The sequence below is a fragment of the Prionailurus bengalensis genome, chromosome C1 (assembly GCF_016509475.1).
Source record: "Prionailurus bengalensis isolate Pbe53 chromosome C1, Fcat_Pben_1.1_paternal_pri, whole genome shotgun sequence".
NCBI lineage: Eukaryota > Metazoa > Chordata > Mammalia > Carnivora > Felidae > Prionailurus > Prionailurus bengalensis.
In genome coordinates, this window is record NC_057345.1 from 216,577,768 (window position 1) to 216,598,916 (window position 21,149).

A 21,149-nucleotide genomic window follows, 5' to 3' on the forward strand; every position below is an offset into this window, starting at 1 on the left:
AGTTGTGCAAATCCTATCCTTGACCCCTCCTGTAATCTCATCCCTCACCTCCAGTCCATCAGCTAGTTTTGTTGATTAGGTATTAACGTCTACGAAACCCAAATGCTTTTTATCATCGCCATCCCCCCCCAAGCCATCCTCGTTAGGTTGTCTTGTGTCCCCCACCCCCTCACCCCAGGTGCCGTAGCACTGCCTCCTCCAGAGGGTCCTCACGTTGCCTTTTGGTTTCTACATCCGCAGGCACCACGTACGACTTTGCCCACTGCACCTTCACTGGGAATGAGTCGAAGCCGCTCTGTGTGGAGCTGGACGAGCACAATCTGCCTCGGTTCCCCGAGTGGATCACCATCCCCCTCGTGTGTATCTACATGCTCTCTACCAACATCCTGCTGGTCAACCTGCTCGTCGCCATGTTCGGGTACGGGCTCGTTCGCGTTCAGTCTGAGCACGTGCTCGGTCGTGACTTTCCCGGGTGTTCACGGTGTACCAGGCGGGGGTGGAGGCACCGGGGGGGGGGGCAAGATCCTAGAAGTCCACCCGCGAGGAAGTTAGGTGAGAGCTTAGGGCATAGGGGACTGGAGGGGGTGTGGCCTTCGAGGGACTATATTGACAACACAGTGAGTGAGTCCCTGTGAGCTGTGCTGCCAGTTTCTATGACACCAAAGACAGGTACCTGTAATGCCCTCCAGCACATCCAGACTCTGCACGTCTAGCCTCCACGTAGCCATCTTCCCGGGTGCCACGATGTGGACGTGATACCGATGCAGTGGGGTTCAGCTCCTCTCCAATGTCTTTATTTTCTAGGGATTCGGTGGCTTGGATTCTAGGGTTTAAAGGACTCAGCCTGTAGTTAGTGGCTGCTTTAACAATTTTCAGTTTAAATACAAATCGTAAGAGCAGAGTCAGGAGAGTGACTTTCTTTTGGGGCTCACGTCTCATGAGGTGAAGAGAGACTGTGACGGTGACTCTAAAATGTTTTCGTTGCCTTTGGCAGTTCTCCCTAATACTTTCAGAAAATCGTGATCTTCATTTCCCTTCATCTTTCTTGAGAGGGTTTCACCGGGTTTCAGTGGTCGTTTCAGTGCGAGCTACTTAGTTGTATGTTGTTGTTTTAAGGCAGGTAGTCATTTTTTTAAAGTTTATTTATTCTGAGAGAGAAAGAGAGAGAGGAGGAGAGAGAGAGAGAGAGAAAGGGAGAGAGAGAATCCCAAGCAGGCGCCACACTATCATTGTGGATCCCTATGTGGGGCTCAAACTCGCGAATCCGTGAGGTCACGATCTGAGCTGAAATCAAAAGTCAGACACTTAACCAACTGAGCCACCCGGGTGCCCCAAGGTAGGTAGTCATTTTGGGTATGTGATCCCAGAACAGACAGACAGAAAATTTAGCAATAGTGTATCATTGTTAAACGTTGGGGTGGAAGAGAAACACCTTGTCGGAGTCAGAAACCCAGAAACGACGAAAGGCAAGATAAACACCGTTGGTTTCATACGGCACGTGTTGAAGGTAAAGGAAAGCTCGGGTGAAGTCACGTGATAAGTAGTAGCTTGGAGGAAACTGTGGCATGAGATGAACGAAGACTTTTTTTTTTTTTAATTTTTTTTTTTCAACGTTTATTTATTTTTGGGACAGAGAGAGACAGAGCATGAACGGGGGAGGGGCAGAGGGAGAGGGAGACACAGAATCGGAAACAGGCTCCAGGCTCCGAGCCATCAGCCCAGAGCCCGACGCGGGGCTCGAACTCCCGGACCGCGAGATCGTGACCTGGCTGAAGTCGGACGCTTAACCGACTGCGCCACCCAGGCGCCCCGAACGAAGACTTTTTAATTCCCGATGTAGAAAGACCGTCTGCAGGTGGATGGCAGAAAGATGATGCAATAGGAAATTGACAGAGGAACGGCAATTCAGAGAAGGAAACTTCATGTGGTGGGAAATCACACGAAAAGGGCCTCCGTCTTGTTGATGGGAAAGGCCAGAAAAGCCAACGAGATGCTGGCTTAGGACCCATCAGATCTACAGTGATTTCAAAAAGCCTCTTGTGTTGGGGGTGATGCTGAGAAATGGGCATCGCTGCTGGCAATGTGAATTGCCTCTCAGTCTCTGGAAAGTGTTATGAAAAGAATTATTAAAAGAAAACACAAATCCTTGAGGCAGCTCTCTTGCATCTGGGACTCTATCCTGAGGACATATATACAAGGATGCTCGTTGGATCATCGTTTGATGCCTGTTGACTGCGGGGATGGCCGAAGAAAGCTTGTTACAGGTGACAGAGTATCGCGCAGGTTTTAAAAAAGATAGATCTCTTTTTATGGACTTGAAAGAATGATGTTTTGTTAAACGTAGAAAGCAAATTGCAGACTAGTTCTTATGGTGTAATCTCATTTTCTTGCAGTAAAAACCAAGAAATTAAAAGAATTAGTACAGTTAATTTAAAAAGCAAGCGTATGGGGTGCCTGGGTGGCTCAGTTGGTAAAGCATCCGACTTTGTCGGCTCGGGTCATGATCTCGCGGTTCGTGAGTTCGAGCCCCGCGTCGGGCTCTGTGCTGACAGCTCGGAGCCTGGAGCCTGCTTCGGATTCTGTGTCTCCCTCTCTCTCTCTGCCCCTCCCCAGCTCCCACGCTCTCTCTCTCAAAAATAAATAAACATGTAAAAAATAAAAAACAATACAGGTATGTATTTCACTTGTTACAGTAATCGCATAAAGCTTCTATAATGTAGAGAAAAAATAAAAAGAAGACAGCTGTTGCATAGAGCCCTGGGCTCCCAAGAGACACAAGGATTGTGGACGAGGGTCCGTGGCCTCCTTTTGCCCAGGGGTGGGTGGGGCCACACGCCTCTGAACTTGTTACCCATCTTGCAGGCTGAGCAGTGAGTGGCCATCTGGTCTAACCGCGTACAAAGAAGTCCTCCCTCGGTCCCACCTCTACACTGTGGCCGCAGTAATGTTTCTAAAATGTCACTTGCTCTACTTAAAATTCTGAGAGGATGTCGGTATTTCCCCATGGCTTTCGAGGTAAATTTCAGGTTCTTCAGCTTTTTCCAAGGCTGTCCGTGACCTGGCTTTTGAGCAACAGTCAGACATCTCACGGTCTGTCCCTGGGGAGCACCTGGGTGTCTGTCCTGAAACAGGGTGGTGACCTATGACATCTGACGCTTTGCAAGTGCTGTTCCTTCTGTTGGGATTACTTACTCCATCTTGCCTGTCTCTTGCCCCGCTCCTGCTCGCCTTTTAAGGAGCTGAGCATCATCCTCTGCCCGAGTGGTCCCCGATGCCCTCCCCACTTGGTGTAGAGACTCCCCGCACCCCCCACACAGCGACAACCCTCTGTCCTTCTGGACCGTAAGCTCTAGAGGATGGAGACGGGTCAGGCTCAGCACCTGGACCTTTGTGGGTTGGATGAATGAGAACAGGGCTCTTCCTGTGTTTAGTTCATTATTCAGTTACGCCTTGGGAGCTTGGCTGCCAGGTCTTTACATTTCCTGAGACGCGTCATTGGTGGGTCACAGACCAGCGGGGGCTGTAGCACATAGATGTATAATGTCTGTTCTGTGGCTGGGGGGGCCACGGAGATCATATGGTTGTTGTGTCCACGTGGACCTAAGGAGAGAATGTGCAACCCTCTCCGTCACCACCCCAACGGGTGGCCAGGCAGGGAAGGACTCGGGAGTCAAGAGGCTACACAGGATCATGCTGCCTGAGGTCCCAGTCTGAGCTGCAGAGAAAGTGGCAGCTGCTGGGTGATTATGTGTCCACATGAAAGCCAGGGAAGGAGGACACGCCCTTACAACCTTTACACCGATCACGGGACAGGCCGTGTGAAAACTGGCCACCATGCAGTTTCCCCAGAAATTAACCAAAGGGGCTGATAGCTCCCAAAGCCGTGACATCTGAGTTGCACTAATTCGGTAAATCTCAGAGAGGCACAGAGTAGAATATGACTTAGATCTGTCCTGGGTCTGTGTGCTGTGAAGGGAGGACCTTGCCACATTTCTAATCCATTATTTGCATTATAATGATGAACTGATAGAATCTGGAGTCTGGAGGGACTGGAGCCCAGTGTGTCATTTTCAGGTTGAGGAAGTGAATGCCTGGCCATGGCTCTGGCCACACGGCCGTCCAGCTTACCTGTGTCCATTCAGGTCTTGAATGCAATTCCCCTCCCCAAGACACCCAACCATGGCACGGTACCCTACTGTCGCCCTATTCAGCGCTTAGGTGTGACAACTTAGGGGCATCCCTCCCCTTGGGGGGGTCTCCTAGAATAGTCCTTGGTGAGGGGTGCCTGGATGGCTCAGTTGGTTGAGCGTCTGACTCTTGACCTAGGCTCGGGTCACGATCTCATGGTTCGTGAGTTTGAGCCCCGCCTCTGTCAGCACGGAGCCTTCTTGGAATTCTCTCTCTCTCTCTCTCTCTCTCTCTCTCTCTGTCTCTCTCTCTCTGTCTGTCTCTCTGTCTCTCTCTCTCTCTCTCTCTCTCCCCCTCTCCCCCTTCCCCCTTACTCGCTCTCTCTCTCTCTCTCAAATTAAATAAACAAATGTAAAAAATTAAAAAAGAAAAAAGAAAAGAGAATAGTCCCAGGTTAAACCAGAGACCTTTTCTTTGTTGATGTCTGTCTGGGAACTTGTGAGTAACTGCAGCCACCCTCCCGCCACCCTTGGGCGGAATCTTCGGAACACTGTTTCTGACGGCCGTGGGAGTTGTTCTGGGCTCTGTGGGCCAGTGGCCGCCAGGCGGTGACCCCTGTCTCGCATCACATCCAAGCATTCATGTGAAAGCTTAACCATACACAACGGCGACCTTATGAACTGTAATGTAAAGGAGCACTTGGGAATTTTAAAGCAGTATTCGAGTGCTCTCTAGATGGCATTCAACGGGGAGAGGTAATGGATGTAAACCTCTGTGATTACTCTGCATTAAAATTATCGATCACGGGCCCTGTGCAGCTCATCAGAGCATGAAGTGAACTTACAGTCAGTAGATGACTCTGGGCCATCTTGACACGCAGCCGTGATGCTCACGGGCACCGTCCTGGAGATAGATGTTCCACCCTTTGCCTTTTTTTCCCAAAGGGGATCCGTCAAACATGTCCTCATCTAGGAGAATTTCTGTAACCAAAATATGTTTCCATCTTGGGAGGAATATGCGTTCATTACAATATGCAGAAAAGTAGAAAAAAAAGAAAATAATCACCAGGACCAACTAGAGGTTTGGGTGACACTTCGACTGGCTAGGGGGCGCTGTTGAAAGGGGAGAGAAGAAGAAAAGCAGATAACGTGGTCGTAAGAATAGCTCGTGTTTACCGATTCTCTTCTGGTGCGGCCATGCAGGTGCCTGTCATGGGCCACCTCAATTATTGACCATTTTGGTGGAGGTGTGGCTTTCTTATCACTTTGCAGATGAGGCGCTGGAGGCAGAGAGAAGTTAAGTCTGTGCTGTTAAAGGAGCTGAGGGGCACATAGACATATTCATATAGTATGATAAGATACAACGTGCGATATAATGCAATACATAATGATGTAGTATAACGATATTACGTAATGTAACATATTATAATAGAATATTATATAAGAAGTACTAAAAAGGCTGTTTTCAGAGACTGTGGAGTGTTATTAGGTGTGACAGAACATTGGAGGTGGGGCCAGGGTCAGTGGCACTGCGCAGAGGTAACATTCACTCAGAGGACCCCTTACTGGGGGAAGCCCATAGCCTGACTCAAGGCGGTGGGTGGGGGGCGAAGCAGGGGAGATAAAGCTAGTCTGGGGAGAATCAGCCACTGAAGGGGGTGGAAAGGGAGGCAGGGGCCAGGTTGTGGGGTGTCTTTTATGCCACGTTAAAGAAGTAGGACATTTTCTCGCAGATGAAGGAGCACCTGCTGGGTCTTGATGCCGGGCACAGGGCACAGTCTTAGTCGTGTGATTCTGAGAGCAACACACTCAACCGAGTTTGCATTTCCAAAATCAGTGTAGTGAGGGGGGCCTGGGTGGCTCAGTGGGTTGAGCGTCTGACTCTTGATGTCAGCCCCTGTCCTGGTCCCAGGGTTGTGGGATGGAGCCCCGTGTTGGGCTCTGTACTGAGCGTGGAGCCTGCTTGGGCTTCTCTTTCCCTCTCTCTCCCTCTGCTCATATCCCCTGCTCATTCTCTCTCTCTCTCTGAAAAAAAAAAAAAATCAGCGTAGTGCAATAGTTGGCTGTCTCTTACTGTTGACTTTGAACCTGTTTTTTTGATCTCGTGGAATGAGGGGGGAACAGAGATGTGCAGGAGGGGTCTGGGGGGAGGCAGCAGAAGTCGGGGTCACCAAGGCCACCGGGCAGGTCTGGCCGGATATTGCTGGCGTGTCTGGGAAGAAGTAACAGATGGAAAGCGTGTGAAATCTGCGAAAAGCTCAGAGGAGGTGTTTCCTGATTGAGATCTAGCTGGCAAGTTTCTCGTCTTTCAGTTCATTCTAAAATTCTGCCATTGTTTTAGCGTTGTCTTTTTCTTCGTGATTTTTTTTGGCAGACTTGCTGTTCTGGTCTGTTGATCAGTCTATTTTGGTTTTTACTACCAAATGGCTTTAATTACTGACTCAAAAAAAATGATTTTAGCATCTGTTGTGCAAGTCCCCTTCCTTATTCTCATTCAAAACTTTTTCTGGATTTTCTCGTACATTTAATAACAGGGAGGCGCCTAAGGCTCATCTTCCAAGACCCTTTATTCTTTCCCCTTCAAAAAAAAAAAAAGAGGGGCGCCTGGGTGGCGCAGTCGGTTAAGCGTCCGACTTCAGCCAGGTCACGATCTCGCGGTCCGTGAGTTCGAGCCCCGCGTCGGGCTCTGGGCTGACGGCTCGGAGCCTGGAGCCTGTTTCCGATTCTGTGTCTCCCTCTCTCTCTGCCCCTCCCCCGTTCATGCTCTGTCTCTCTCTGTCCCAAAAATAAAATAATAAACATTGAAAAAAAAATTAAAAAAAAAAAAAAAGACCCTTGTGAATTTTATTGTGATGATGTGAACTTGATAGAATCATTCAGGGGAGGCTGAAAAAAAAATGGTATCTTACCATCCAGAAAAAATGGTGTGATTCTCCACTTTTTCAAAGACACGTGGTTTCCTGGTGACGATTAACAGTTTTATTCTATGGATCTGGAAGATTTTTGGTTACCTTTTCTCCTAGCCATTTGTGATTGCGAACAAGATATTGTTTCCTATTATTTTTTTTTCAGTAAGTAATTTTTGACATGTAGGAAGGCTATTAAAGATTTGCTTATTTATTTTGGAATGAGTCTCCTTACTGAATTCTTTTATTCTCTCTCCTTTTTTAAATTGTGCCATGGAAGGTTCCTCCTGTTTCTTATTTATTAAACTCCTTTCTTTTCTTCCTCCTTCTTTAGTTTTTCTAATCGGAAATGGATGTTGAATTTGCCAGAAGGCTTTCTAGCAGCTAGGGAAACGGCATGTTTCCTTTTGATCTGTGATGTATTAGGAAAATGATATATTATATAAATGATCTTAATATTTAGTCGTCCTCTGTTCTTCGGTCATGGCATATCATCCTGTTAACGTGCTGCTGGATCTCATTTACGTTCAAGGCTATCTGAATCCTCAACATTTGTTATCTCTTGGTAACATTTTCAGTGTCAGCAAATCTCTGAAACTCTGTGTCCCTGTGAGGTTCCTGCCTCCTCAGTCCTGCTCCCCAGAAGGCACTTGGGTGGTCTTAGGGGACCAAACTCAGTCATCACTGCAGATCTCCCACCAGCTGGGTAGCGGAGGGCATGTGATATCCGTGGAGTCGTAGGGCCGAAGGGAACATCGTGGACTTCCTCTCCAGGAAGGCTCTGGATGGTCAGCGGCCGGCAGGGAGATGCCCAGAACCTGGGTGGGAGAGATGGTGTCTGAGTTGCTCTGGACATTTGGGTTTGCTGAGGGGGGTGGTGCTCACGTATTGGCACCGGGATCCTGCCTCTCCGTTTACAGTGCCTAAAGAATATAAAAACTATTTTAACAAAGCAGTTTGAAGCGGTGCTCAATTATCGACCGGCCTTCCCTGGGGAATGCTCCTGTCTCTCTCTCTCTCTGGCTGAGTCTGGAACTCATCTGCGGGGGGAGGGGTGGAGAAGTTCAGAAGCTCCTGCCGTGTGGGGAAGGTGGGCCTCAGTATAAATAAGCCCCAGCATGGCCAACCCCAGAAATGTGTTATTTATGCAAAGTGGCTTCTGGGCATTCAAGTCCAGTAATCAGCTGGCTCGCTGTCGCCCCCTGGGATGCGGATAAGGGTTTGTACTGTTTGCCCAGGAGGATGATACCAGTGAAGACCTTAGTTTATGGGCATGGGCCCAAATCCATTCTAGACCAGGGCCTGGCGACTTTTCCTGCGAGGGCCAGCTAGGGTCTTGGCTTTGGCCCAGTGCCAAGCACCCACCCCCACCTTTCTGCTTGGCAAAGACCATTCTAATGTGGCGATCCCTGCAGAACAGTGGGGGTGGGGGGTGGATTTGGCCCCCCGGGCACAGTTGGCCAATCCCTTCTCTAGATGACCCGGAAGACATGGGATGTTCTCGCAGCTTCTGAGCGACGAGTTAAGAAGCCAAGATGCAAATCGTTTCCCACTGGGACTCTTCTTGGCCCGAGTGCGGTGCTGAGCTCCCGAGGAAGGGAGAGAGGTCCACCTGCCGGAGAGGCCGGCTCCCCCTGCTCGAAAGCATCTGACATGTCCCCCCCTTCAACAGGAGTGGTTGATTCCTTCCGGGCGGAACCTCAGAGAACAACATTTGATGCGTTGAAATGGATGCTGTGGCTTTTGCCCGTTTGACTAGTTACGTCAGCATTTTGAGATCCTCCAGTGACAGTGATTTGGATGTTGACATTTGTTCTGTCACAACGTAACAGACGGACCTCTGGCAAGTTCTCAGCCTGGACTTCGTGAATCCGGGGTGTGCCCGCCACCCTCCCCTCTTTCAGTGCAGGGGCCTACGGTGCCGTTTGAAGAGCCAGCGGGGACCCGCGAGGACAGGTAAAGATGTTGGTGGTGGCCTCAGAGCAGCCTGACCTGCATCTGGAAGAAACTGCAAGCTAGCTGCCGAATTCACTCTCCACTCTCGTACAGCACAGTCCTGTTTTCCACCTAAAAAAAAAAATCTGCGTAGAATGGACAGAATTGACATGAGAATCAGCCAAGCAACCATCTTCCGTGCCTCGTGTAGGAGTTTGTGTGTTATAGATGTTCAAGAAGCATGAATTCCCTTCCTGCAAAGACGGCTGGCTCCCTGGGGCTGGGCTTACAGGTGCTGAAGGGGCACCTGCCGCCGACACCGGTCCTGCACGGAATCCAGGACCCGGGGTGTCCCGTTCATCAGCAGGCTCCAGCACGAGCAAAGCCAAGCTTTTGTAACCAAAGCCATAGCCGTGTAGGTTAGTGTTTTGCCCGTGTGTGTCATCGTTTCTTGGCTAAAGGTATTTAAGCCTTAGATCGTAGCGGGCAAGAATGAGGTCTCACAGCAGACAGACCCGGGTCCCCTGCCTGGTCACCTCATCCAGGTCTGGCCTGCGAAGTGTTTACCCAGAATTTGGAGAATTGAATGCAACCCCAGTCAGAATTTGCTTATAGATTTCAAACACTGATTGCTGCTTCTTTGGCTCTCGGGGCGGCGGGGGTGGGGGGGGGGGTGGTTATTTGATATCAGCAATACAAGTATCTGTGATGGTTGAACTTCCCAAATGGTAAAACGCTTCATCGTTTTCTTTAATGAAGTAGTCTAACCAAATCCTTTGGAGACACAGCATAGCTCAGAACCTTTCCTGCTTTACTCTGGGAGGTGGTATTATGCGGTAATGAGGCAGACAGACGCTGGGCAGGACCGCAGGGCCCAAGGCCTGGCCTTAACATTTCCTAGTTGGGAAATTCAGACAATATTCCTATGCCTGCTATACCTCAGTTCTCTGATCCGTGCGTCGTAGACGAAAGTAGGACTTTTATCCCATGGAGAGTTGTTTGCAGATTACGTCGTTAGGAGAAGTAGGCTGCTTCGAGCAGCGTCTGGTGCACGGCGTTAGCTGTGTTATGGTTGGTTTGATCTGTAGCTGGTAAATCAGTGGCACAATGAGACATTCTTCTGACCAGTGGATGTTTTTTCTAATTACGTGAATAATTCATGCCCGTGGCGTAATGCTTAGGAAGGGAACAAAAGAGAATAGAGAACATTCACGATGTGGGCTGGAGATCACCACTGTGAATGGCGGATTTATTTCTCCCTGTGAGTTGTGATTCACGTAGTAAGATGATGTGGTAAGTGTGAGTTTGAGCCTAATTATTTCATGTGTTATAAGCCTTTCCCCAAAGTATAAAAATTATTAGTAATCATTAGTTTGAACGGCCACGTAATGCAGTCCTATTGATTAGCCATGATGGGTGATTCGTTTTCTTAGTGTTGAGCATTTCCGTGGTCCCATTCTGTTGAGGTGGGAGGTTGGGGAAGCTGGTTTTTTCAGGGTTGTGGCAAACAGCCATGCGTGTATATCCTTTGATATATTTTCTTTTCTCAGTACCTCCATAGTCTTAGGTTAAATTTCCAGAAGTCGAGTCATTGGATCAAAGGGATGAACATTTCTTTTTTAATGTTTATTTTATTTTATTTTATTTATTTTATTTTTTTTTATTAAAAAAAATTTTTTTTCAACGTTTATTTATTTTTGGGACAGAGAGAGACAGAGCATGAATGGGGGAGGGGCAGAGAGAGAGGGAGACACAGAATCGGAAGCAGGCTCCAGGCTCTGAGCCATCATCCCAGAGCCTGACGCGGGGCTTGAACTCACGGAGCGCAAGATCGTGACCTGGCTGAAGTCGGACGCTTAACCGACTGCGCCACCCAGGCTCCCCAATGTTTATTTTATTTTTGAGAGAGAGGGAGACAGAGCGTGAGCAGGGGAGGGGCAGAGAGAGAGAGAGGGAGACACAGAATCCGAAGCGGGCTCCAGGCTCTGAGCTGTCAACACAAAGCCCGACGTGGGACTTGAACTCATGGACCGTGAGATCATGACCCGAGCCAAAGTTGGCGGCTTAACCGACTAAGCCACTTAGGTGCCCCTAAGGGATGGTTGAACTTCCCAATTGGTAAAATGCTTCATCGTTTTCTTTAATTAAGTTGTCCAACCAAATCCTTTGGAGATAGAGCATCCCCTAAGGGATGAACATTTCTAAGGCCCTTGATGAATATGAACAAACTTCCTTCCCAGACTGTTTCCAATTAAACTCCCGTTAGCAACAGATGAGGGGCAAATTGTTCCTAAGAGAGTCGATACCTTCGCCTCTTTGTGACTAACACAATAACAGACCAACGACAGAAGGGAATCCTTGAAAGGTCTTGAAGTAAAAAGCTTTTTAAAAGTTCCCTGGACAGTATTTTTTGTGCGCTAAAACCCCAAGCCCCAGACCCCAAAGCCGTAGACACAATTCTGGCCCAGCCCCAACTGAAGAGTGCCCGATGCTGAGCTGTCCTGGCCCCGGTCTCGGCACGGATTCTCCTCCCCTGCCTGGACTTAAGCCATCATTTAAGCTATATCACAGTCACGCCTCGTTATCAGTGCCACCGTGTTTGGCAATCAAATGAGGAGGCGCGTGGCAGGCTGAGGCTTGACCTTGTCTCCCTTCCTACCAGCTACACCGTGGGCACCGTCCAGGAGAACAACGACCAGGTCTGGAAGTTCCAGAGATACTTCCTGGTGCAAGAGTATTGCAACCGTCTGAACATCCCCTTCCCCTTCGTGGTCTTTGCCTATTTCTACATGGTGGTGAAGAAGTGTTTCCAGTGCTGCTGTAAGAGGAAAAACACGGAGACGTCTCCTTGCTGTGAGTCATTGTCCGTTCCGTGCCCGGGAACAGGAGCAGTGATCAGTCGTGGGGGGCGCGCGCCATGTCCGCGCGGGGCAGCGGGAAGGGGCTTCGTCATAGTCACGGCCTCGCTCCCATGCGTATGACCGTAGAGACAGGGAATTACCCGAGGGAGGGAGTAGGTTAAGGGAGCGTTGCAGATCTGTGGGCTGGTCTCATTCTGGGGGGATAGCGCTCGGGTGAGCATCATAATCGTGCAAAGAGTAGGTTGAACAAGTGTGACGCGCAGGACAGTGTCAAGACGCGACTTCGGTTTTGCCTCCGTGAGGTGTCGACTCTGGTAGACGTTAGCCCCGCCCCGGCAGAGCTCCTGACTTTCCTGGTCGCTCTGAGCCAAATCGAAAATCTTATCATTACTTGACTGCATGTATGGTCTGGTCTGTTCACCAGCCCATTGATGGCCACGCGGGCGGGAGGCTCCCCTTTGTTGCTGTGCCCCCTCTCAGCGGGCAGAGCTGGAAGGAAGCGTGGGCCGCTGGCTTCTGCCTCTCTCTTCGCCCCTTCTCTCCCACCCGCCAGCTGCCGTCACGGACCCTCGGTGGGTTGGAGCACCGGGAGGGAGGAGGGGAAAGAAGCAGAAAGCCTTCTCTGGAAACAGTGGTGCTGTTCTAGGCCGGCTCCGTGCTCTCTGACCTGGCGTGTGTGCACAAACTGATCCTTTATTGTGGGGGCACCTGGTGGGTCCTTCAGCTGTTCCCTGGCTGGCCCCTCGACTCCCAGGGCTTGCCGGTACTTTCTCCAGTGCTGCTTCCCCTTAACCTCTAGTCCACACCACGCAGACTCTCCCTGATGGGGACCCACTCCCTTCGGGAAGGCAGGGACGCCCACAGCTCTCCTTTTCCCGTGGCTACCCGCCTCCTTGGCCCCGATAAGGGGTAAGGAGCAGGAGAGTCCCCACTGGGCCCCCTCTCCTTCCCCCACCGCGGTGGGAGCCAGAATCTATCATCAGGGAATCCTCAGTCACCCTGGGGGGACACCCTCCCCCGGTACAGCTCTCTTCCCTGCACTAGGCTAGGTTTCCCTAACACTTGATCCTGGGGCCACGGACCCAGACAGATCTTCCTAGCTTGCAGACACGTTTCGACCAAATTAAGCAGGAAAGGAGGGAGAGGCTTATTTTTATTCATTTGGGTGTTTGGGCTCAGAGAAAAAGATAGAAAGGGCACCGCCAGCCCATCCGTTTTGCCTTCTGACCTCAGATTTAAGCCAGGGGATCAGGCTCTGGGGGAGGCCTGCAGGCTGACCTCTTCATCACGCACGGCACCAGGGCCCGTGTGTTTCGAGGCTGTGAGAGGCTTTATATTTCTTTTATTTATTTATTTATTTATTTATTTATTTATTTTTAAATTTTTTTTAAAATTTTTTTTCCCAACTTTTTTTATTTATTTTTGGGACAGAGAGAGACAGAGCATGAACGGGGGAGGGGCAGAGAGAGAGGGAGACACAGAATCGGAAACAGGCTCCAGGCTCCGAGCCATCAGCCCAGAGCCTGACGCGGGGCTCGAACTCACGCACCACGAGATCGTGACCTGGCTGAAGTCGGACGCTTAACCGACTGCGCCACCCAGGCGCCCCTCTTTTATTTATTTTTTAAGTTTATTTATTTATTTTGAGAGAGCACAGGCAGGGGAAGGCAGAGAGAGAGATGAGGAGAGAGAGAATCCCAAGCAGGCTCCGCGCTGTCAGCGCAGAGCCTGACGTGGGACTCGAACTCACGAACCGTGAGATCCCGACTGGAGCTGAAATCAAGAGTCAGACACTTAACCGACTGGGCCACCCAGGCATCCCATAAATTTCTTTTAAAAATCATCAGGAAAAGCATGAACTTTTCGGTCACAAACTTTAAGTCAAGGAAAGCAAAGCACAAAAGGGATACACCCTATGGTGCACAGAGAAGAAACAGTGTAAAAACAGTCATATTGCTCAAAGCCTTCCTTCCTTCGCAAATACTAACTCTGTTCTGGGGGTACCAGTTGCGAACAGAGGCATGCAAGGGCTGGGCTGCTTGGCCCATGGTTTTGCCTACATGGTTCCAGAGAAAGAACCATGGATAAAAATTTCAGGGGGGAAGATCTTGAGTTGCTAAAAGTTTAAGACGGTGTCCAACAAATCACATTATCAGGAAATGAAATGAATAGCTGTGTGAGGTCGTGAATCCCCATCACTGGTTGGATTCCGGCTGGGGCTGGGTAGGTGGATTTGGAATGAAGATCCACTCTCCACACGTACCCTGTGCTCTGTCCAAGATCCGTGGAACCAGAAAATCCAGTGTATCACTAAGGACAAATCAGTCTTCTGAATTTGGATGGGTTCGACGACACAATGCATTCTATTCCCCCAAAACTTAGTGAACAAGTAAGCACGCTAAGAACATAAAAATGGGAGCAGATCCCCCAATTTGGCCATCAAATGGGCAGGACTTCAGCTTCAGGAGGCAAACAGGTCAGAAATGAGCTATGTGAATCCGCACCGGTTTCCTTGGGAGAATGATGCTCTTACAAGCATTTGAGAAAAAGATGACATTCTCTCTCCCCATATAGTTCTTAGTCTCAGGGAGGAATAAAGAAATAGAGGGAATAGGGGGGCACAGCGGGACAGGTCCTTTCTCCATGCCGGGCACAGTGATGGCAGGAGAGGGCGAGCCGAGAGCCCCGTTTACTCGCTGGAGACTTCTGGACACCCTGCTCGCCATTCATTCATTTGTCGCTGCTTGGAGATCACGGATTCCAGAAACTGCAGCACTCGGTGGTTGCCAGAGCCTCTCGTGCTAATTCGTTTCCCAAATTCACCTTGCACTTGCCTCCAAGTCACCGGGACGTCATGGGATTTAAGCTCACAACTGTCCTTTGGAGAAAAATGCCAAGATTTTTCAAACAACTTTTCAGATAAGGTAGAATCCAACCTTCCATTAAAAAATTTTTTTAATGTTTATTTTTAGAGAGAGAGAGAGAGAGAGAGAGAGAACAAGTGGGGGAGGGGTAGAGAGAGGGAGACACAGAATCCGAAGCGGGCTCCAGGCTCTGAGCTGTCAGCACAGAGCCCGACGCGGGGCTCGAACTCACGGACCGCGAGATCATGACCTGAGCCGAAGTCGGACGCTCAGCTGACTGAGCCCCCCAGGCGTCCCCCAGGCTTCCATTTTTGCTCCTTTTTGGTGACATCATAAAGTAACAATGACAAAGTATGCCGCCCCTTCCCAGTAATTGCACTGTTAGAAAATATATTGCTTTCCATGAGAAAAAACCAATCCGTATTCATTATGGAACATTTGAAAAATACAGAAAAACGTAAATAAGAAAGAGCAAGGACACAGGGAAGCCACCACTCAGATATTGTTAACATAATGGTATCTATTCTATTAGTTTCGTGTGGGTGGATGATAATTAGGTTGTTCTGTACAGACACATTCATAACCTTATTTGTTCATTTAGTTAATAATACATCATGCACATTTTCCGTACACATAAATATCAACCTGTACGACAGTTTTGAACTGTAGACTCTCCCGGCCTACGGGCGCGCCACATTCAACGTCACCAATCCCTCGCTGTTACACACGTGGAGGGTTTCGGTGCTCTCCGTGTCCTACGGCATGACGATAAATAGCTATATGTCTTCATTTTTTGGCGCACCGCTGTTTTTTTTCCCCTTGGAGTTATTTATAGGAGAGAAATTTCTAGATAAAGGGTACTTACAGATTTAAATCTTTTGATATTGTCTGCCACCCTCCTCCACCTTCTCCATCATGCGCTGCAGCTGTAACAATTTACAGATCTTTTCCCCCAACGTACGGGACACCTGCTCATCCACATCTTTGCCAACACAGGCCATAGTTATTACTGTAGACCTTGCTGATTTTCCACGTTGGGTGGTGAAAGTGCCATGCCATCATCTCAACGGCATTATTCCGACCGCTAAACAACTTGCCATTCTGTCTTGGTCACTGTCGTTCGTGACCGTCGCTCATTTGTCACTGTCACTCTTTGGCCATCTGTGTCCAGGAGTGTGTGTTGTTCCTTTCCGTGTTGGTTGTTCAGTGCTCTCACTGGGTTTCTACATGCATCGCGGTTTGAGCAGAAGACATTGGCAACCACTTTGCTAGGAAAAATCCAATGGAAAAAAATCCAGTTAGGAATTATTTTCTATAAACCGGCATTTGCTATATAGGATTTGCTGAAATCCGTGACTTGCCTATCGGCTCTGCTTTTGATTCCCGATTAATTCTTTTTAAATCCAGGAGGATCTTACACTTTAAAGGCAATTTAAAAATAAAACTAGAGGGGCGCCTGGGTGGCGCAGTCGGTTAAGCGTCCGACTTCAGCCAGGTCACGATCTCGCGGTCCGGGAGTTCGAGCCCCGCGTCGGGCTCTGGGCTGATGGCTCAGAGCCTGGAGCCTGTTTCCGATTCTGTGTCTCCCTCTCTCTCTGCCCCTCCCCCGTTCATGCTCTGTCTCTCTCTGTCCCAAAAATAAATAAACGTTGAAAAAATAAATAAATAAATAAAACTAGATTTTTTTTTTTTTTCCGCAAGTGGACGCCTTCCTGAACCTAGGTGCTTTTTCCCCCCCACACAAGTTCATACGGAGGATTGCTGTCCGTTGTGCCATTACCTGAAACACAGGCGCCTTGTTGATCTTTGATTTTGTTTGCTTGCCTTCTGAGAGGCCCAGGTACTGTAAGAAATTGAGCTGAGAATCTTGCTGGAACATGCCCCAGGCCAGTTTTACAGCAGGCCCTGCCTTAGATGAAAGGAAAAGGACTGAGTGGAAGAATTTTCCTTGAGGTCCACACCCAGACGGCGTGTTATTTCACAAGGGTAGGAATGATGTCCGGGCTTTATTGTCCTCTCTTCCAAAGTCCCTACGCCCCTTTTAGGTTGAGAGAGTAGCGATCCGTCCGTAATTATCCAACCGAGTGGTTGACATAGCCTTTTTATGTCATCAAAATGAGAGAGGAGCACACATAAAACGTGAGGACAGAATTCATTGGTGAAATGATTTTCCTAAGTCACAAAAACACCCAGACAGGCTTTTGATTGATTTCTGTTTAGAATAAAGATTGCATTCCTATTTCACTCAGACAGCTCCAATTCTTCATTGTTACCAAGAAATTCATTAGCATTCCATCGCTTTGCGGCTGTTACTAGCAAGTAACGTTACTCACATCAGCCTGTGCAGGACGAATCTAAATCTTCCGGGTCCAGGGTATCACCAAATGACGAGCAGGTGTTGATTTAGGAGGTAAGGGGCAGAAGAAACAGTGTGATTTTTTTTTGTTTTTTTGGTCTCATTATTCAAGGTTTCAAAAACGAAGACAACGAGACTCTGGCCTGGGAGGGTGTCATGAAAGAAAATTACCTCGTCAAGATCAACACGAAAGCCAATGACACCTCAGAGGAGTATGTCAGTCATTCACTTCTGCTTTGCACGCCCCCCCCCCCTTGCATACATTAAGTTTGCAGAACATAAGTAGCTTCTTTGAGTAAGCTCTGGGAAGAGAATTTATGGCAGAAAGAAAAAGCACCAAAAAGGTATTACTTGGTCAATTAAAGATGAGAAACACGTGAGTGTGTATCAGCCTTTCCAGAAGGGCAGGACCACCCACTTGCCATCCAGATTGCCCTCCTAGGCCCCGGGGAGGGAAGAGGTACTTGGAGGCTGTAGGGCGGGGCCTTGAAACCAGGTGACAAGAGTGCGGGTCGCTCTGCCATGGCTGCAGAGGTGGATTCTGGGAAGACCCACCCACCCATCGCGGGCAATTGGCATCGTCTCACAGGTGACGCACACCTGTCTCTGTGATGAAGAACTAGAATGGGAGACCGTTTGGTGGGTCCGTTACGGGCTGTCCTTGAGAAGTCCTGAAGCTCAGTTATGAGTTGCATGGAGTCATTGTAAACATGCCATAGAATGAGATACGTCACAGCTAAATCCGTAGACGGTCCCCAAGTAAAGGGCATGCAGGGCCTCTGGGAGCGGTGCCCTTCTCATTATGCGGGTTAACGTGGCTAACGGTCCGATGATGTCACTCTTCCTGAGAGCTCCAAACATGGCTCAAAATTCACTCTAACGAAGAAAGAGTAAATAGAAGCACAACCAATCCCTTTGCCGAGTTCAACCCAGCTGTTACGTGGGATGGATGGCATGCTCTTTCTCTGAGTGACAAGGCAGATGCCCTAAGGTCTTCTCCGCTCCTGGTCTCCGAGATCTTGATTCTGGAACGGGGGTGGGGGGGGGGGTACCTTACAGGTCAGATTCCACCACTCCGCCAGTGGAGATAGCATGTGTATGCTGTACCTCTGACGGGGGTGAGTGTGGGATCCCGCTTCGTGTGGGTATCGGCGAGAGGACATAGCTGACACGGAGTTAGCTGAAAATGAAAACGATCGGCGTTTTGTTCTTTAAAAGACTGTAAAATGGAGTCTAATAGCCTTTTCTCTCCCCCCTGCCCTTCTCTTGTTCTCTCTCTCTCTCTTTTAACGTCTTTGAAGAATGAGGCATCGGTTTAGACAGCTGGATACAAAGGTATAGTTCTGATGATAGTTTGGGAAACATTATTTTTTTTTTAAATCTGTGTTGTCTTTGATCTTTCAGCGGGAGGCCAGTGGTTGTGGTCTGAAAACAAAAGAAGTCAAGTATTAAAAAAAAGAGAAAAAGATAGAAGTGACCCTGTTCCGTGTTCGTTCAGCGTGCAAGGTCTGGGGGCTGGAACGGAGTGACTTCTCAGATAGCCCCCTGTGTGCTCAAGTCCTATTTCCCGACCTTTGAACTGTGTCCTGTGTCTGTCTGACCCAGGGCCCCCTCTGCGCCTTCTCTCAGCTGCGAAAGCGGGTGTAAGATGCCTGCAGTTACAGAAACACCAGCGAGGCTCAGAAGAGTGATTTGGGAGGCTGTGAGCCTCTGTGCTCGTCCTCGATGCTGCTCTAATTTGTTAGCTATTTAATTGGAAGGGCATTGCGGATGCACGAAGACACACGCGAGCATTAGGCGTGGGGAGAGTGTGCCCACATCCGCCCCGAGCTGGGTGGCCGGAGATTGTGACTTAGGATTAGCAGACATTACAACTGATTCATAAGTACCGGATCCCTGGTAGGCTCTGTGGGGGAAATGACACCTGGTGTTTTATCACGGTATTTTGAGAACGGCATCCTGGATGACGGCAATCACATTCTGCCCCAGGGCCATGCCGTGTGGTGGCTAGGCGGTACCCCATCGAGTAAGGCAGACTCTCCAGCACCCTGCCTGGACCGCTAGGGTCTCAATGAATGTTTATTGAGTGAAGAAATGACCAAAAGCTACCCCCTCATAGAGCTCTTACACGAGAAGTTATCCAATTCAAATTTTGGGGGTTACTTATGTGTTATTTACCACCAGAATTCTTTTTTTTTTAAGTTTATTAAATTTGAGAGAAAGAGAGAGACAGAGAGCACCTGAGCAGGGGAGGGGTAGAGAGAGAGGGAGAGAGAGAATCCCAAGCAGGCTCCACGCTGTCAGCACAGAACCCAGCACGGGGCTCAATCTCACGAACCGTGAGATCATGACCTGAGCCGAAATCAAGAGTCAGGTGCTTAACTGACTGGGCCACCCGGGCGCCCCTGATGCGAGGCAGGTCACCTGCCTGACAGGTCCTGACTGGACGGTGTGTCTGTGTCTGGTCCCCCAGAGTAGCTCTCGTCTTCCTTCGGAATCTTCGTCTTCCCTTTCTCTGGAACTGCCAGCTGTGAACGTTGGAGTCGACTACTCCGGATGATGGTCTGTTTTGTGCGGACAATCAAATGCTTCCATCACAATTTGCTTTAGCTACCTACTGCTGCGTAACAAACACCCCCCCACCCTTCAGTGGCTCCCAGCAGCCATTTTGTTTGGCTCTTGTTTTTTTGTGGGTCAAGAGTCTGGGGGCTCATCAGCCGGGCGGTTCCGCTTCCTGTGGGCGCGGCTGGATTTATCGGGCTGGATTCAGTGGGTGGCGAGGCCAGGATTTGGCACCCCTATGCTCCTCCATGTGGCTTCTCTCCCACGTGTGACGTCTGATCCCTGTGGCTTGGGCTTGTCACCGCACGGTGGTCTTGGGGCTGTCCCCCTTGGTCCACAGTTGCTGGCTTCCAAGAGCGAGGAAGCAAAGACTGGCAGTGCTCCGGAAGGCTAGGCCTCCGCCTGGCATGATGTCATTTCCACCAGAGTCTATTGATCAAAGCGGTCAAGGCTGGCCCGGATTCCATGACCCACCTCTTGAGGTGAGAGCGGCACTTGCGTGCGGGCCAAAAGGAACTGGTGGTGGCCGCCATCTTTGTTGGACACGCCATCACACGATGGTGTATTTTGTTACAGCTGCTCTCCTTCTGAAGTTGTGTTGTTTGTTGTTAATTGAGGGGCCGGGAAGACTCCTGTTTTCTTGGACTTGAGGGCTGTGCATGGGTGATCGTGAGAAGATGTGCATCAGGATTATAATCAATGGGGAGGGAAGGGAAAAGTGCTGGACATTTTTTTAAAGTTTATTTTGAGAGAGAGACATCGTCAGCAGGGGAGGGGCAGAGAGAGAAGGAGAGCGAGAGAATCCCCAGAAGCTTCCACACTGTTAGCATGGAGCCAGACGCTGGGCTCGGACTCACGAACCACGAGATCGTGACCTGAGCCGAAACCGAGAGTCGGATGCTTAACCAACTGAGCCACCCAGGTGCCCTGCTGGATATTTTTTAAAGACTACAGACAATTTAGGGAATTTTAAGAGAATACATGAAAGGAGCAGCAGGGGATAGTATTCTAAGATTGAGGATTTATATTAGACGTATAATGTGTACTAAATAGTATACATATCCGTAAATGATATATTCACTTTCCTACCTCATGTATTTTTATGTTTTGTTTTTTTTTTTTAATTTTTTTTTTCAACGTTTATTTATTTTTGGGACAGAGAAAGAGCATGAACAGGGGAGGGGCAGAGAGAGAGGGAGACACAGAATCGGAAACAGGCTCCAGGCTCTGAGCCATCAGCCCAGAGCCTGACGCGGGGCTCGAACTCACGGACCGTGAGATCGTGACCTGGCTGAAGTCGGACGCTTAACCGACTGCGCCACCCAGGCGCCCCATATTTTTATGTTTAAATATGTCGTCTGCTGCTTCTGTGCCTAGGTCACATAGCACATAATATTGAAGGAGCCCCTGCTACGTGCCAGGCTTGGGGCTAAGTGCCATCAAAGCAGATGTGGCCCCCAAATGTCACGACTGGATCCTCTGTGGGGTGGGCTGGTCGTAGGGGCCGAGGTGTGCGGGATGCGACGGCGACAATGATT

General features: G+C 49.3%; 1 protein-coding gene across 1 annotated transcript in view; it reads left to right on the forward strand.

The window, feature by feature from the left end:
• The window catches only part of TRPM8 (transient receptor potential cation channel subfamily M member 8), a 73,472-nt gene extending 54,230 nt beyond the window's left edge, over positions 1-19,242 (forward strand). The window contains exons 20-23 of the mRNA XM_043578221.1: positions 241-418; positions 11,631-11,821; positions 17,162-17,261; positions 18,351-19,242. Of these exons, the coding sequence (XP_043434156.1) occupies positions 241-418; positions 11,631-11,821; positions 17,162-17,261; positions 18,351-18,390 (509 nt within the window). The 3' untranslated portion in view covers positions 18,391-19,242. The remainder of the gene's footprint in view (positions 1-240; positions 419-11,630; positions 11,822-17,161; positions 17,262-18,350) is intronic.
• Positions 19,243-21,149: the final 1,907 nt, after the last annotated feature.